Source organism: Rhinopithecus roxellana, chromosome 1 (genome assembly GCF_007565055.1).
Source record: "Rhinopithecus roxellana isolate Shanxi Qingling chromosome 1, ASM756505v1, whole genome shotgun sequence".
NCBI lineage: Eukaryota > Metazoa > Chordata > Mammalia > Primates > Cercopithecidae > Rhinopithecus > Rhinopithecus roxellana.
In genome coordinates this window covers 89516078-89532014 of record NC_044549.1, presented here as the reverse complement: position 1 = coordinate 89532014, position 15937 = coordinate 89516078, and the positions used below count along the sequence as shown (strand labels likewise).

The following is a 15937-nucleotide window of genomic DNA, read 5'->3' as shown; positions in this document are numbered from 1 at the left end:
TATAAGAGAAGCTTTGGAGAGCTTTTATCAGACTTCCAGTCAGCAGATACTGATTCACTGTTTTAAAATTTCATATTAGCATGAGATAAATGAACTTTATTTTAAGGCCGCCTTAGAAGACTTAGTGGGATGGAGAACCTCAGGAGGATGGGTCAGACATTTTCAAAAACAAGATTATGACAATTTGATTATTGTTTTTGACCTTTTTCCATCTGTTGTTTTTTCTAGACTGTCACAGAGCCGGATCTGAAAAATAACCGCATATTAGATGAACTGGTAAAAAGCTTGAATTTTGCACGGTATGATTTAATTTTGTGACTAACCTCTAACTACTTTTGCCTTTTATATGTGTTCTCTCTTTACTTTGTGCACCTTTGGATTAGGGAATGCAGGGTTGCATATTTTATAGTCAAAGAAAGGAAGTAACAGTAGTCATTGTTCACACATGGAAAATTTACTAGAGTAAGATTTTCTCCTGTACTTAACAGAAATTCTCCTGTAGTAGAGAATAATTAAGAGTTAAAATGCAGATTTGAGGGCTTCCTTACTTTTGGGTGCTCTAAAGATACTCCTTTTCCTGCCCAAGCCCTAGAATCAGCCATTTCTCCAAGGAGCTCCTCCTATTGGAGAATCGCATTTAGAGACCAGGATCTGGTGCTGGGTATGCTTGTTGCTACTGGGGTGTCATTGCTTCTAGGCCCTCTCAATGGGCAGAGCTAAGTAATATATGTATATTATGTATATGTATGTACTAACTCATGTATATACACATATCTGTAATTGATTCTGTCTGGTATATATTAATCTATTCTTAATCTGATTTATTCAGCATGTATTAAATGGTATGGCATTTGAAATATGTAATTGCTTGTACTTTATAAAGCTCAGATTTGCAACTTTACTTCCTGTCAAATGCATGAATGTGTGAAAGTGAGTTTGGTCACCAAAAGGGATATGAAAAGCCATGTTTCAATATCTTGGATTACTTTTAGTTTTAATCATGCAAGTCAAGCAAGAATTTTTATGAAGGGCATACTGTGTTTAGATAGTGGTCAGGTGCCCCTGTAGTTAAGTGTAATCATGTGTTGCTTAACAGGGATATGTTCTGAGAAATGTGTCATTAGGCAATTTGGTTGTTGTGTGAACATCATAGAGTGTACTTACACAAACCAACATGGTGTAGCCTACTACACTCCTAATCTATATGGCAGGGCCTATTGCTCCTAGGTAACAAAACCCGTACAGCATGTTACTATAGCTAATACGGTAGGCATTTGCAACTCAGTGGTACCTATTAGTGTATCTAAACATAGAAAAAGTACAGTGAAACTATGGTATAAAAGATTAAAAATGCCATACACCTTTATAGGGCATTTACTATGAATGGAGCTTTCAGGATTGGAAGTTACTCTGGATGAGTCAGTGAGTGAGTGACAAGTGAATGTGAAGGCTTAGGCCATTACTGTACACTACTGTAGACTTTATAAACACTGTACACTTAGACTACACTAAATTTATAAAAAAGTTTCTTTAATAATTAACCTTACTGTAACTTTTACATTTTATAAACGTATACTTTTTTTAACTTTTTGACTCTTTTGTAATAACACGTAGCTTAAAACACAAACACATCATACAGCTGTACAAGCATCTTTCTTTATATCCTTATTCTGTGAACTTTTTTCTAGTTTTAAAAATTGTTATTATTTCTTCCTTTTTAAACTTTTTCTTAAAAATGAAGATGGAGTCCGGGCTCAGTGGCTCATGCCTGTAATACCAGCACTTTGGGAGGCTGAGGTGGGCAGATCACGAGGTCAGGAGTTTGAGACCATCCTGGCCAACATGGTGAAACCCTGTCTCTACTATAAATACAAAAATTAGCCAGGTGTGGTGGCACATGCCTGTAATTCCAGCTACTTGGGAGGCTGAGGCAGGAGAATCGCTTGAACCAGGGAGTCGGAGGTTGCAGTCAGCCGAGATCATGCCACTGCACTCCAGCCTGGTGACAGAGCAAGACTCTGTCTCAAAAAAAAGATGGAAACACACACATTAGCCTAGGCCCACACAGGGTTAGGATTATCAAGATGTCACTTAGCAATGGGAATTTTTCAGCTCCATTATCATCTAATGAAACCATCACCATGTATTTGGTCTCTTGTTGAACAAAGCATCATTATACGGCTTGTGACTGGATGGGACTTCTAGGCTTGTTGGAACATTCTTGGAGGTACCTTATGTTGCTTTAAAAAATATAAACAGATTTCTTTCAATAGAATTGCACATTTCTTTATTGGTTTGCATTCTAAAAATGATCAAATTTAGTACAGTTGTCTCTCAGTCAAGGGGATTGGTTCCAGGACCCTCGAGAATACCAAAATCTGTGGATGCTGAAGTCACTGACATAAAATAGCATAGTATTTGCATATGGACGTTCTCTCTTATACTTCAAATCACCTCTAGATTACTTATAGCCCTAATACAATGCTATATAAATCGTTGTCATACTGTGTTTTTAAAATTTACATATTTTTTATTGTTGTATTGTTACTTTTATTATTTTTTGAACATTTTTGCTCTGTGATTAGTTGAATCCACAGATGCGGAGCTGGCAGATGTGAAGGGCCGACTGTACTCTGAGCTAACTTCATGTACGTCTAGAGATTGGCTGGTTATTTCCTTAAGGAAAAAAAGATGGTGTAGTTTAAAAAAGATGGCATACTTTCCTAGATTAAGAAACTTTAAAATTCTCTGATTTTCCCAATTAAAGCTACTTTTTTTCTTAGCATTTTTCACCAGTAAGTTTTTGAAATCTGTGAGAGGAAGGGACCATGCCTTTAAAAGGGAATTGATTGCCTGTTTTTCTCAAGGCTTATTTTTTTCCTCAGCTAGTACTGAAAGCATAACAACTTCCCTACTAGGATAAAGGAAGCCTTGCATATAACAGCATCTGTTTGTTGAAAGACCTTGTTGAAGGTCTTTGGATTCACAGACCTTTTGGTGTAACTTAAAGGGAGGTCATGGAATGGTTGAGCTCTCCTCTGTCCCCTCTCCTTCCCGAAAGGAATACATGATTTAATTGTTCATTATAGTGGGTGTGGTAGGGTGGGAAGCATTATTTGTAGAGTTGGGATGGTTTATATCGTTTGTTCCTCTCTCTCTTTGCCTTCTTGGAATTGCTGCTCTTCCTAGCATCATCCTTGTGGTGAACATTTGTCATGGGTAAAGTGTTGTGGTTCTTCATTTGCAAACTTAGGAGGGATGAAATTCAAGCTAGTCAATTTCATTACTTGTTTGAACTGTGGTTTAAGATTTATAAGGGAGGAAGCTTAATCCTATGACCAAAATATAAGATATTTATATTGTCTGTCAATTTCATTTCTTGGCATTCTCATTTGTCATTGTCATTTTATGTGCCATTATGATTTTTAAATATTTAATATTCTAAATTTAATAATATAAAAAGGATATTGGAAATAATTTTAGAGGTTTTCAGATACAAGGCTGCATATAGCTCTTATATTTTCATCTGATCTTTTACTTTTATTTTCAAAGAACGCATGATTTTTTCCTTGACTTAGTTTTATTTAAAATAATGTTCTTAACCTGTTGTTGAACATTTATTAGAATATTTTTGTGTAAGTGTAGCATCATTCTTGAGTTAAGTGAATGTTGTTTCTCTGTTTTTGTAGTCAGTGTCCATCTCTATTATTATTTTTACAAATTGAGAGTAGAGAGCATCATTTACTGCTTTTGTTTAACCACCATTAAGGGATAAGTTTTTCTGCAAATACTCCAAGTTTAAGAATTTAAACATTTTAGATGACAATTGAAGTAAAATTCCCTCAGCAACTCACAAAGAGGAAGTAGAATATAATTTCACCTTTTTTATTGTACAGTTTAAGCATACTGATGTTGAATTCAGGCAGAATTGGTCTAGGCCCTATTAGTTCTAATGTGATTGTGATCAAGATGTTTAACCTCTTCGACTCCTGTTTCCTCATCTAAAAAGATGAGAATAATACTGTCGATGCCTTGAGGATTAGAAATGAAGAGCTATAGTAAAAGATATCCAGCATAATACCTAGAACAAAGGAACCTAAAAATATTCCTATTATTATTATTATTATTATTATTATATATTGCCTATATTTTCAATAGTGTTGATACCCTAAGGTGCTATAAAAAGAATTTGTGTTTGGGGGGTGGGCCTCTGCTTGTTTAGCCAAATGATTCTAGACTGCTGTTTACATGTTTCTGATCAGAACTAGCATCGTGGGGACTTTAGTTACAGAAGTCTATGGAATTGATTGCATAGGTTTAATGGCTACTCATGTCTACCCAAAGGCCTATTTTGACTCTTGATTCTTAGCCCCATTCTGAAGAGGTAAGGTTATTGTATAGTTCACAGATGGACAAGACGGACCGACCTTCCTTCCTTCCTTCCTTCCTTCCTTCCTTCCTTCCTTCCTTCCTTCCTTCCTTCCTTCCTTCCTCCCTCCCTCCCTCCCTCCCTCCGTCCCTCCCTTCCTCCTTTCCTTTCTCCCTCCCTCCTTTCCTTTCTCCCTCCCACGTCCTTTTTCCTTCCCCACTCTATTCCTCGTTCCCCCTCTATTCCTCCCTCCCCTTCCTTCCCTTCCTCCCTTTCCTCCCTTCTTCTTGCTCTGTTGCCCAGACTGCAGTGCAGTGGTATGATCATGGTTCACTGTAACCTCAAACTCTTGGGCTCAAGGTATTCTCCTGCCTCTGCCTTCCAATTAGCTAGGACTATGGGCATGTGCCACCATGTCCACACTGAAGAAATATAAACAAAGCTTCCTTAAATATGTGGTAGAATTTACCAGTGAAGCCATCTGGGCTTGGAGTTTTCTTTGTGGAAAAGTTTTAAATTATAGCTTCAGTTTATTTAATAGATAATAAGGGCTCTTCAGGTTTTCTGTTTCTTTGTCAGTTTTGATGAATAGTGCCTTTCAAAGAATTTGTCCATTTTATCTAAAATTTAAAATTTATTGTTTTAAAGTGTTCGTAATATCCTCTAATTATCTTTTTTATAGGATTTGTAATGAGGTCTTCTTTTAAGTCTTTGTTTTGGTAATTGGTATTTTCTCATTTATTTCATGTTCGGTCTTAGTAGGGATTAATAATTTTGTTATTCTTTTCAAAGAACCAACATTTGGCTTTGCTTGTTTTCTCCTGATATCTCTTCTATTTCACTAGTATCTGTTATTAGTTCCTCCCTTCTTTGGGTTTAGTTTGCTGTTCATTTCCTAACCTTTTAAATTGGAAGCTTAGAGTAGTGGCTTTTACTTTTTCTATTTTCAATAATTTTCCCTCCAGGGACAGTTTTGGCAACCTTTCATGCTATCATTCAGTTTAGAATATTTTCTAGTTTTCATTGTGATTTGACATGTGGGGTTATTTAGAAGTGTGGTGCTTTATTTCTTAACATTTGGAGATTTTCTAGTTATCTTTCTGTTGAGTTTCATGTAAATTCTGTAGTGGTGGAATCTATGGGTTGATTTTTTTTTCCATCAGATTTGAAAATTCTCAGCCATTGGTTTTTCTAGTATTGCTGATTTTCCATTCTTTCTTTCTATTCCTTCTGGGCTTCTATTTATGCCCAATATCTCATACTTTTTTGTGTCTGTCTTTTTCATTAATTTTTCTCTCTGTGCTTAGTTTGGATATTTTCTATTGACCTGCCTTCAAGTTTGTATTGTGTGTTGTTATGCTCATCCAGTTTAGATAAGGCATTTTGCAATGGTAGAAGGTTCATTTTATTCTTTTCTTAATGGATTTTATTTGCCATAATACACTATCTTTTTATCCTTTTTCTCTTTCTTTCTTTCTTTCTTTCTTTCTTTCTTTCTTTCTTTCTTTTTTTTTTTTTTTATTTAATGTGTTTATCATAGTTTGAAGTCCTTACCTAGAAATGCTATTCTTTGGATTACCTTTGGGTCTGCTTCTATTGAATATTTTATCTCTTGATTAATGGCTACTTTTTCTTGCTTCTTTGCATGTTCAGTAATTTTAAAATGTGTGCTGAACATTGTGGTTGAAATGTTGTAGAAGCTGTGAATTGTCTTCTTTTGAAAGATGACACATTTTGTTCTAACAGGCAGTTAAATCACTAGCTCTTCATCTTTGTTCTTTCAAGCCTTGGTATAATGTTTTCTTAGGTTAGGTCTGTTTGAGCTTTGTTTGTATTTCTTCAGTGTGGTCCATTTTTCTCAGGTGTGGCCTTTGTGGGATCTCACTTGAATGTCCATGATCATCACCAAGATTTCTCAGCTTTGGCTGAGAACAACTAACTTTCCAGCACTGACCTTTGGGATTTTAATTTACCAGTATCAGCTTCCTAGTGGGTCTCCTGTGTTTTTGTCTAATCATGTGCAGCCCTGGAGATGAGCACGAATGGATGTGAGTTTCTAAGCAGACTTCTGGCATTCCCTTTCAGTAGCTGCCACATGTCAAAAGCACTCTGACCCCTCAGTCCTGGCCAGCTTTGCCCAGAACTCTGATCTCTTATTTTCTCTACCAAGTAAGATCAATGTTTCCTGTTTAGACTTCACATTAATACCCAATTCCTAGAAAATGTTTCCAGGGTAAAGTCTTGGAGGAAATGTTGGATTACTTCATGTTTTCTTTTTCAGGCATTGCAGCCGTGTGTTGATTTCAATCCAGTGCCTACAAAGAGTTGTTTTTTATGTGTGTTAGGCCGTTCTTACATTGCTAAGTAATGTAAAGAATGCTAAAGTAAACTTGAGGCTGGGTAATTTACAAAGAAAAGAGGTTTAATTGGCTCATGGTTCTGCAGCTGTACAAGCCATCTGCTTGGCTTCTAGTGAGGTATTGGGCTGCTTACAATCACAGTGGAAAACAAAAGACAGGGGCAGCATATTACATGGTGAGAGTGGGAGCAAGAGAGAGACGAGGGGAGGTGCTACACACTTTTAAAACAGATCTCATGAGAGAACTCACTCACTATTACAAGGACAGCAGTAACGGAATGGTGCTAAACCATTCATGAGAAATTCGCCCTCATGATCCAGTCACCTTCCACTAGGTCCCACCGCCAACACTGGGAATCACATTTCAATGTGAGATTTGGTGGAGACAACATCCAGACTATATCCCTATATTTTGTTCAGATTTTAAAGTTACTTATGGTTGGAGATTAGGTCTCATATAAGCTATTCTCTGTGGCTGAAAGCTGATTTTGTTTCATTTTGTTTTATTGACACATTAACTGCTTTTTAAGTTAGATTTATTGCTTTGAGTTATACTAGAAGAAACTTTGATTTGGTTGTCATTATAGTATAGGTCCTGTATTTCAGAAAACAAGGTTAATTGGGAAAACAGCTTATGTCAGTTAATTTGTTATATAAAATTGGATATCTTAATCATCTGTTGTGTTTTTTGTTCTTCAAGGAATCATCTATTGCAGTTTGCTTTAGAGTCACCACCCAAATCTCCTGCTTCTTCCTCTTCAAAGAATCTTGCTGTCAAAGTACATACTCCTGTAGCCTCCAGAGAGTCTTTAAAGCAGGGGAGCAGGTTAATGGATAATTTCTTGATCAGAGAAATGAGTGGTTCTACATCAGAGTTGTTGATAAAAGAAAATAAAAGCAAATTCACCCCTCAAAAAGAGGCAAGCCCTGCTGCAAAGACCAAAGAGACACGTTCTGTAGAAGAGATGGCTCCAGATCCCTCAGAGGCTAAGCGTCCTGAGACACCCTCGACATCCGCTTTGAAACACGTTACTAAAGGTAGGAAGTTATTTTCATATGTGGAAATATGGAAATCTTTTCATCCATATGACATAAGAATAAATAGGCAGCATCTTTGAGGGGGAAGGAATGGTAAAGGACAAACAAGATTTTACCATATCACAAACTTCAGATATTGTTGTAGATAATGTTTGTTTTCTTTCTCTCTCAGAAATAGGAATTCAGGCTGACTGCTACAAAAAGGAAACAGTTTTAATTAGTTCAGGCTTTCAGTATGGCGTAGCTTTCTGTTTTCAGCTTTTAATCCTTCTTCCCCCCATTCAACATATCAGTTGCCATTTAATCTTGAAGAGCTCTTTTTGTCTTATTTTACCACCACTTGAATGCCTCCTCACTGTTCTGCCTGCCATATAAAGCCTTTGACAATTTGAGCCCTACCCTAGTCATCCCGCCTTATTGCTCACCTCTCCCTCTCAGAAGTTATGCTGTAGCCAAGCTAATCTCCCCACTGTTCCTCCAGTACATTGAGGAATTGGCAAACTACAACTGGCAGAGCTAATCTGCCTTGCCACCTGTTTTTGTAAATAAAAGTTCATATACCCATTTGTTTGCATATGTCTGTGGCTGCTTTCATGCTACAGTGGCAGAGTTGCATGGTTGTGACAGAGGCCATATGATCGGTAAAGTCTAAATTCTACCTGGCTCTTCACTACCTGGCCCTTCACTAAGAATGTTTGCCGGCCCCTGTTCTATACCTTTCCAGACTATCCAGATCCTCACTATTCATTTGTTATGTTAGAAAACACTGTCTCACGTCACAAAAGTGCTATAAAACTTGTTTTCTGGAGTGTTTTGTGTCCCATTTGCTTAACTGTTTGATGAATATGTCAGCTTGTTTAACCTTTTGTTTCTATGTCTTCTTTCCAGTGAAGTTTAGAGCACCTTTTAGGCAGAAACTCTTAAACATCTTTGGTATACCCATACCACACACAGTGCAGAGATGTGAGTGTTTATTAAACTTAGATTGAAATTAGTTTATTAGTACTTAACGTGTTTACATCTTTTAAAGATATATAAATTTCACTTATATTTTCTACTATGTCTATCCTTAGTCTTTTTACCAATTGACAGTTCTTATTGTAGTATTTTTTAGCTTGATGGTTAACTGTTTTTCCCCAGCAGAGCCTTTTTTCCCAATTGAAATTTTACAATAAACCGTAACATATTAAAATAGATAAAACAGATTGTTCTGTTTCACCTGACCTCCTTCTGCCTATTATCCATGGAGGTCTGTAGGCCCTGAATTACCCCCACAGATCCCTACAACTTTATGAAATAGTTTGAGAATGATTGTGTTCCTTAATTTTAACATTATGTGTAGAATTATAAATGAGAGCTAAATTAACAAATTTGTAACCATTGACAAAATTGAACAGTAGTTGGCCCAACTCAATAAATTATTAAACTACCTTTCCTTCACCCAGCCCCTGGGCCAGGTGTGTCTTAAGTTGTTACTATTGCTTCTATGCTAAACATGGATAGCTCCTAAGGCTTGGGAAAATTTAAGATTAGTTCTATAGTTTGGTCATACCTTGTTAGAAAAGATTTAACCGAAGCATTTTCTAATAAACAAACTTTCAAGCTTATTTGCAGTCTCTTTCTCTGGGACCAGGACTTCAATTGTGTGACTTCCCACAATTTAGCCATTACCCAGTAACCAGTCTGTCCCACTCCTGTTGTCCCGACGGGCCATTCTTTTTCTTTCCTGCTTTTCTAAGTGCATGTTAAGTTGGGATTCTTTTTTACTTTACTTGCTGAAAAGATTCCAGTTTACATACTTTTGCCCCTTCTACAATTAATAGTCTCTCTTTTTCTTTTTAAAAAATACAGTGGATTGTCCTGTTTGTGGGGTTAATATTCCAGAAAGTCATATTAATAAGCATTTAGACAGCTGTTTATCACGCGAAGAGAAGAAGGAAAGCCTCAGAAGGTAAGGACGTTGAGCAAAACCATTGAGCTACTTTAGCTGGGTGCCTCTTGTGCTTTATAAACTTGGGGGAAAATTACAGTATTCATTTTATCCTGGTAACCGTATTTCCTGCTCTTACTTGCTTTCTCCTTCACTCCTGTTGGCCACTTCTTCCAATCCCTCTCTGTTCTTTCTTCAACTCCCACTTTGCCAAATATCAGCTATGTTGAATATTTGAACTGCTACTAAATTTTGACTTAATAAGAAATTAATGACTTCAAATTCAATTCTTTTTAAACTTGTTTTTTACTCTTAGAATTTTAAAACTACCAAAAAGCCTCTTGGCCAAAGAAAGCAAGATTAGACTCTGAATATAGAATATAGAAAATCTTTCTCTGATCTTTAGGATGCTCAGAAGTTTTAAAATTTAAAATCGAATTTTCCAAAAAGTTTTGACTAGGAAATTATATAAATATATATGATATAAAAAGGTACAAAAATGCATATATGAAATGTAATGTCGTACCCCACCGCACACCCACACCATCCAGGTATTGTTACTAATAAATTGGCAGCTCAGTATTTGCATCTAAACAACTGTGCTATTCTGCCTCCTTTGTACATGAAAATAACTAATTTCTTCTACTAGTCCACTATTGTTAGACATATAAGTTGTTCAGGAATGAAATACTACTCAAATTGCAAGGCATTAAGGAATCAGTGGGTCATAAACAGAAGACACAATTTAGATGAGTCTGGTGATGAAGGGAGAAAGATGAGATGGTAGTTTGGAGAAGGGGTGAGTGGCATAAAGATCAAGGGATGTTATTTTTAAAAATAGGAGTTTAAGCCTTCAGTCTCTTTCCTTCCACTATTTCCAGGGAGAGAGCAGAGGATAAATGGAAGAAAGTGAGGAGCACAAGAGCGCAGTAATGAGGTTATCCTTGACATGCAGAAAGGACCCTTCTGAAACAGGAGGCAAGGGGAAGATAATAGGTGATAATTCAGAGAGATTTGGAAAAGAAGAGGAGGGAAGCTGAAGAAATTAATGGTATCTGGGAAGTGGGGATGAAAGAATGATTTGCTTCTGTGTTCAGTCTGTTTTGAAGGACTTTGAAGAGTATTTTCCAAAAACCACGTTAATAAGACAGAGAGCCATCGTATTATTTTTTGTGATTAAAGAAAATAAATCACTTAATTTTTATGAGTAAATTTGGAGTGAATGCAGATTTCGAGGGTCAGATTCATACTGTTATAACTTACAAAAGCTAACGTATAAGACACAGTGTTGCTTTATTAAAAATGGTAGACATATTTGAGTCCAAACCTGGGGCAGTTTTGCATGCACAATACTCCCACCTAGTGGGTAAGTTTGTTGATGAGAATAAAATTTAGATTTTTAGGTTGCTTAGTTAGTGGCGATTTGGAGTAAATGAATAGTCCTAAGGATTATTTCCCATAAGCCACGAGAGTTTGATGACCTGCTTTTCTCTTTAGAAATGCATGAGTTGGGAATATAGAAGCTGAGTATATTTTTTTGGAAGAATAAGGAATCTGCACTGATTATCTTGCCTGGACTCCCCTTTTTCTAGATCCATCCATCAGTTCGAATACATTTCTGATACATCATTTTTGATGCTGTCAGTTTATTTAAAGACATACTCGTCCACGTGTAATTGAGTTCTAATAGTGGTTTAAATTCCTGCTTCAAAGAATGGTATAGTCCTGCCAGTTCTCTGTAGTGAACTTACAAGCACTACCTCCCGGATCCCCCTCTTAGTGTGTTAAAGGCTTTGAGAAGTCCTACATTAAGTATAGCTGTTAGGTTTTGTTTAATTCAGTAATTCCTAAATTTATTTGACTGCCAAGCCTTTCTGTCTTCATCATTTCCATCTTACAAAACTGGTGTTTGTGGAGATACTGAAGGCAACACTGGAGATACTGAAGGCAACCATGTCGTTCTTTAGTTGTATCTTGGCCCCAGAGTCGGGTCATAGAGAAGAGGCCCTGTGAGTTTTCCTATCTCCTCCACAATATTCTGACAGCCATCTGCTGAATGTGAGTGGCAGCCCTTAACTCTTCTATATAAAACCATGTCAGAACTGATTCGCAGATGCACCCTTCCTTTGCTGTCCTCAGATTCTGAGGCCCCTGAAGTGTGTTACTCAGTTCCACTAAATCATGGAAGAAAAATCAATGTCATTTTTGTGTTTGGGGAAACATTTATCGGGTTTCATGTTTTAAAATTCCTGATAGGAATTGATCTCTAGTGGTGCTTTTTATTGTAAATGCCAATGGACAGTACAGTTCCTCACTAGAATTTCACAGTCATAGTTTAATCATCTATCCTTGATAAAACAAATATTTTAGATACAGACTTAATGAATCATCTCTCCCTGTGTGCTTCTGTAAACACAAAATGATTCAGCTGTTGCTACCTACTGAGATTTCATTTTGCTGTAATTTTATCAGTCTTGTAGAGTCTGATGGACTGTCATTGGAAGAAGAACAATTTTCAGAAAAATATAATCTATCGAGAGTTTGCAGGTCTTTTCACATTTAATTAGTTATTTCTGGTTTTTAGGCTTTATTAATACAGCATAAAAGACATAATTTATTTGGGGAATGGCCCTGTTGGTTAATAGAGAAATTTTTGATTGTTTTCAGTCTATACCTGACTGTAATATTTCTCTATTTGATTATCGGATTGTTTATATCAGATTTACTCTGGAGAACCTTGTTGAAAATAGAGATTTTAGATCTCCACTTCAGACTGAACCACAATTGGTGGATGGTGTGGAGAAGGGGATGGAGAATCCGCATTTTAAATAAACTCTTTAGGTGCTTCTTAGGTACACTAATGTTTGGGACAGCGTTGTGTGAGCTAGTTATATGCTAATCCTTCGTAAAAACTTGTTTTTTGGATAAACCTATTATTTCAAGTTTCTGTTAATTTTCACCTGAATCTTTGCTATTCTTATTTTGAAATGATAGCAAGTGTAATGACCTCCTTGAGCACATTTTTGTTGAGCATCTAATTGCCATAAAGCTGAGCCAGGTAGAGAACCTGCTATAATCAGATGAAATGAATTAAAACTCACTAAGAAGTTCCTGTTTATGGAATTGTCTCAAGTCATTGGTGCTTTTAGGTAGCTTGAATTTTAGTCCACTAGAATTTCTAGCATGCTTTAAAGAGGTGGAAAATTGAGTAGGTCTGTGTAAGTGTGATTCTAAATGAAGTCCTCATAGCATATTCCACAAGCCTTACATATATGTCTTCTAAATGTGCCCCTTTAGGTCTGATGTCTTTTTGAGACCCAAGTCTCGCACTTCTGGTGCCACCTAGGCCCCTGTGTCTGAATGTCTCACCAGCACCTCAGATGCATCATGTCAGACACTCAGCTTTATCCGCCAACTTGATTTTTCTCTCTCCTTTTTAATCTAATGGTTCTACTATTTTTCCAGGCACCCAGGTGTTGAATCAGAATGTGTTTGCCATTTTACGTGAAAAGCATTTGATAATTCACAATAATCATCAGGGATCTTCCCCCCTTTTCAGTTCTGTTCACAAAAGGAAACCGCTGCCCAAAACTGTATATAATTTGCTCTCTGATCGTGATTTAAAGAAAAAGCTAAAAGAGCATGGATTATCTATTCAAGGAAATAAACAACAGCTCATTAAAAGGCACCAAGAATTTGTACACATGTACAATGCCCAATGCGATGCTTTGCATCCTAAATCAGGTAAAGTAATAAAACAGTGAGTTATGCTTACCTTGTGGATAAAGCAATTTTGTATAGCTCAGAAATTATAGACCATAGAAAAATATTGTAAATAAATACTTTTTTGATAATAGATAAGACATGCAAATGTATTCCTTCAAAAGGTACCTAGAGTATGCTATGATAAGCCAGCCTTCCTCTCAGCCTGCCTTCCAATCCCCAGATCTCTTCTCAGAGGCACCCCATTGCCAGTTTCTCATGTGCCTATCTAGGGAGAGTGTGGTGGGGAAGAGTGGATCTGGAGAGCCTGGGTTACAGTGCCCGTTTTTCAGCTTTATGGCTTGGTGACCGTGGGCATGTTACTTGATATCTCTGTACCTCAGTTTTCTCATTCATAAAATAAGGGTTATAATACTACCTACTTCATAATGTGGAGTGGAATAAATGATAAAAGGCATGAAAAGTGCCTAGCACAGTACCTTAGCAAGTAGTTGGCTTTCAGTAAATGTTGCCATTATGATTATAGTACACAAACATATATCCTTTTCATTACCGTTTTTACAAAATGGTAGTATTCTGTGTAGTGCACTATTTAATGGTTGTTTCTTTTCATTAAACCACACACATATATTGGAGTTCTTTCTGTTAACATAGAGAATTGTCTAATTTTTAAAAACTTGGAGAATAACATGCAAACATTAAAACACACAAATTTTAAGTGTATTGTTTGGTGAATTATCACAAAGTAAATTTCATAAAGTGAAATGTCATTGTAGCCACTACTGAGATCACTACCAGCATCTGAAAAGCCCTATCTGCCTCCTCCCATTCACTACTTCATTCTCACATTTGACCACTATCTTGACTTCTAACCCCATACGTTCATTTTGCCTATGTTTGATCTTTAAATAAATGGGACATAGCTTATGTATTCTTTTGTGCCTGCCCTCATTTGTGCAACATTATAAGATTAATTCATGTTTTTTTATATGGTCGTGATTTTTTTCATTTTTGTTGCTATCTGGTATTCCATTGTATAAACATATCATCTTATCCATTGAGTGTTTAATAAACATTTCACTTTTTTCCCACTTTTTCTCTGTTAACAATAATGCTGCTATGAATAGTCTTTTATATATCTTTTGGTGCATATAGGTGCGTGTTGCTGTTGGATATATATATATACAGGAATGGAATTGGTGTTATATATTTGCAGATATTCAGCTTTCATGGATACAGCCCCAAATTCAGTAGTCATGTATACTTTCATCAGGAAGGTATGAGGGTGTCAGTTATTCTGCACCCTTTACAACATCACCATTGTTAGCTCTCCATTTTAGCCATTCTAGTGGGTCTATGGTAGTACCTTTTTATTTTAATTTGCATTTCCTTAATGACATAATGTTCAGCACATTTTTATATGCTTGTTGGCCATCTGGATATCCTCTTTGGTGAAACACCTGTTTAAATCTATGTCCAATTCTTCTGTGCTGTGGGTCTATTTTTATTCTTATTTGTGGGAGTAACTGAAATTTCCTGGATAAAAATCTTCTGCTGTATGTATGTATATTTCTTTTCTTTTTTTTTTTTTTTTTGAGACGGAGTCTCACTCTGTCGCCCGGGGTGGAGTGCAGTGGCCGGATCTCAGCTCACTGCAAGCTCCGCTTCCCGGGTTTACGCCATTCTCCTGCTAGCTGAGACTACAGGCGCCCGCCACCTCGCCCGGCTAGTTTTTTGTATTTTTTAGTAGAGATGGGGTTTCACCATGTTAGCCAGGATGGTCTCGATCTCCTGACCTGGTGATCCGCCCGTCTCGGCCTCCCAAAGTGGTGGGATTACAGGCTTGAGCCACCGCGCCCGGCCTGTATGTATATTTCTAATTTCACCTTTTCACTCTCTTAATGGCATCATTTGAAGAGTAGAAGTTCTTAAAATAGTCCAATTCATTACATTTTTCCTTTGGATCAGTGCTTTGCCTTAGCCTACTTCAAGATCATGTGGATCTTCTCTTATTTTCTTTTAAAATTTTATTGTTCTTTCTCCTAAATTTTGATGTACAGTTTATCTGGAATTGATTTTAGCATGTGTTGTGAGGTAGAGGACAAGATTGTCTTTTTTTCCCCCATATGAATAACCAATTGGTGCAGCACCACTTATTGAAATGCCATCCCTTCTCCCACTGAATTGCCAGAAGTCTTGACTGAGAATCAGCTAATTGTACATGTGTAGGCCTGGACATTGTTTCATTCCATTGGGCTATTATTTACCCTTGTGCAGGATAAATAATGTGTGTCTTAAGTACTTTATAAGTAATTTATGATAGGTCTTGCTGTCTGGTTATATAGTTCTTCCAGTTTTGTTTATTGAGGTTGCCTTGTTTTTTCTAGGCATTTTATATTTCCATATAAGTTTTAAAATTGGGATTATATTGAATTTATAGATCAATTTTGGGATAGTTGATATCTGTACAGTATTTGAGTCTTCCAGTTCATGAATATGGTTTATCCCTTTCTTCGTC

The 15937-nt window shown here is 36.7% G+C and overlaps 1 protein-coding gene across 3 annotated transcripts in view; it reads left to right on the top strand.

Annotated features, from left to right (window-relative positions):
* The window catches only part of RAD18 (RAD18 E3 ubiquitin protein ligase), an 85010-nt gene that overhangs the window by 16622 nt on the left and 52451 nt on the right, over nucleotides 1-15937 (top strand). For all 3 annotated transcript variants that reach the window (XM_030927294.1, XM_030927303.1, XM_010369903.2), the window contains exons 4-7: nucleotides 229-299; nucleotides 7429-7766; nucleotides 9618-9717; nucleotides 13256-13440. In XM_030927294.1, coding sequence (XP_030783154.1) covers nucleotides 229-299; nucleotides 7429-7766; nucleotides 9618-9717; nucleotides 13256-13440 — 694 coding nt within the window. The remainder of the gene's footprint in view (nucleotides 1-228; nucleotides 300-7428; nucleotides 7767-9617; nucleotides 9718-13255; nucleotides 13441-15937) is intronic.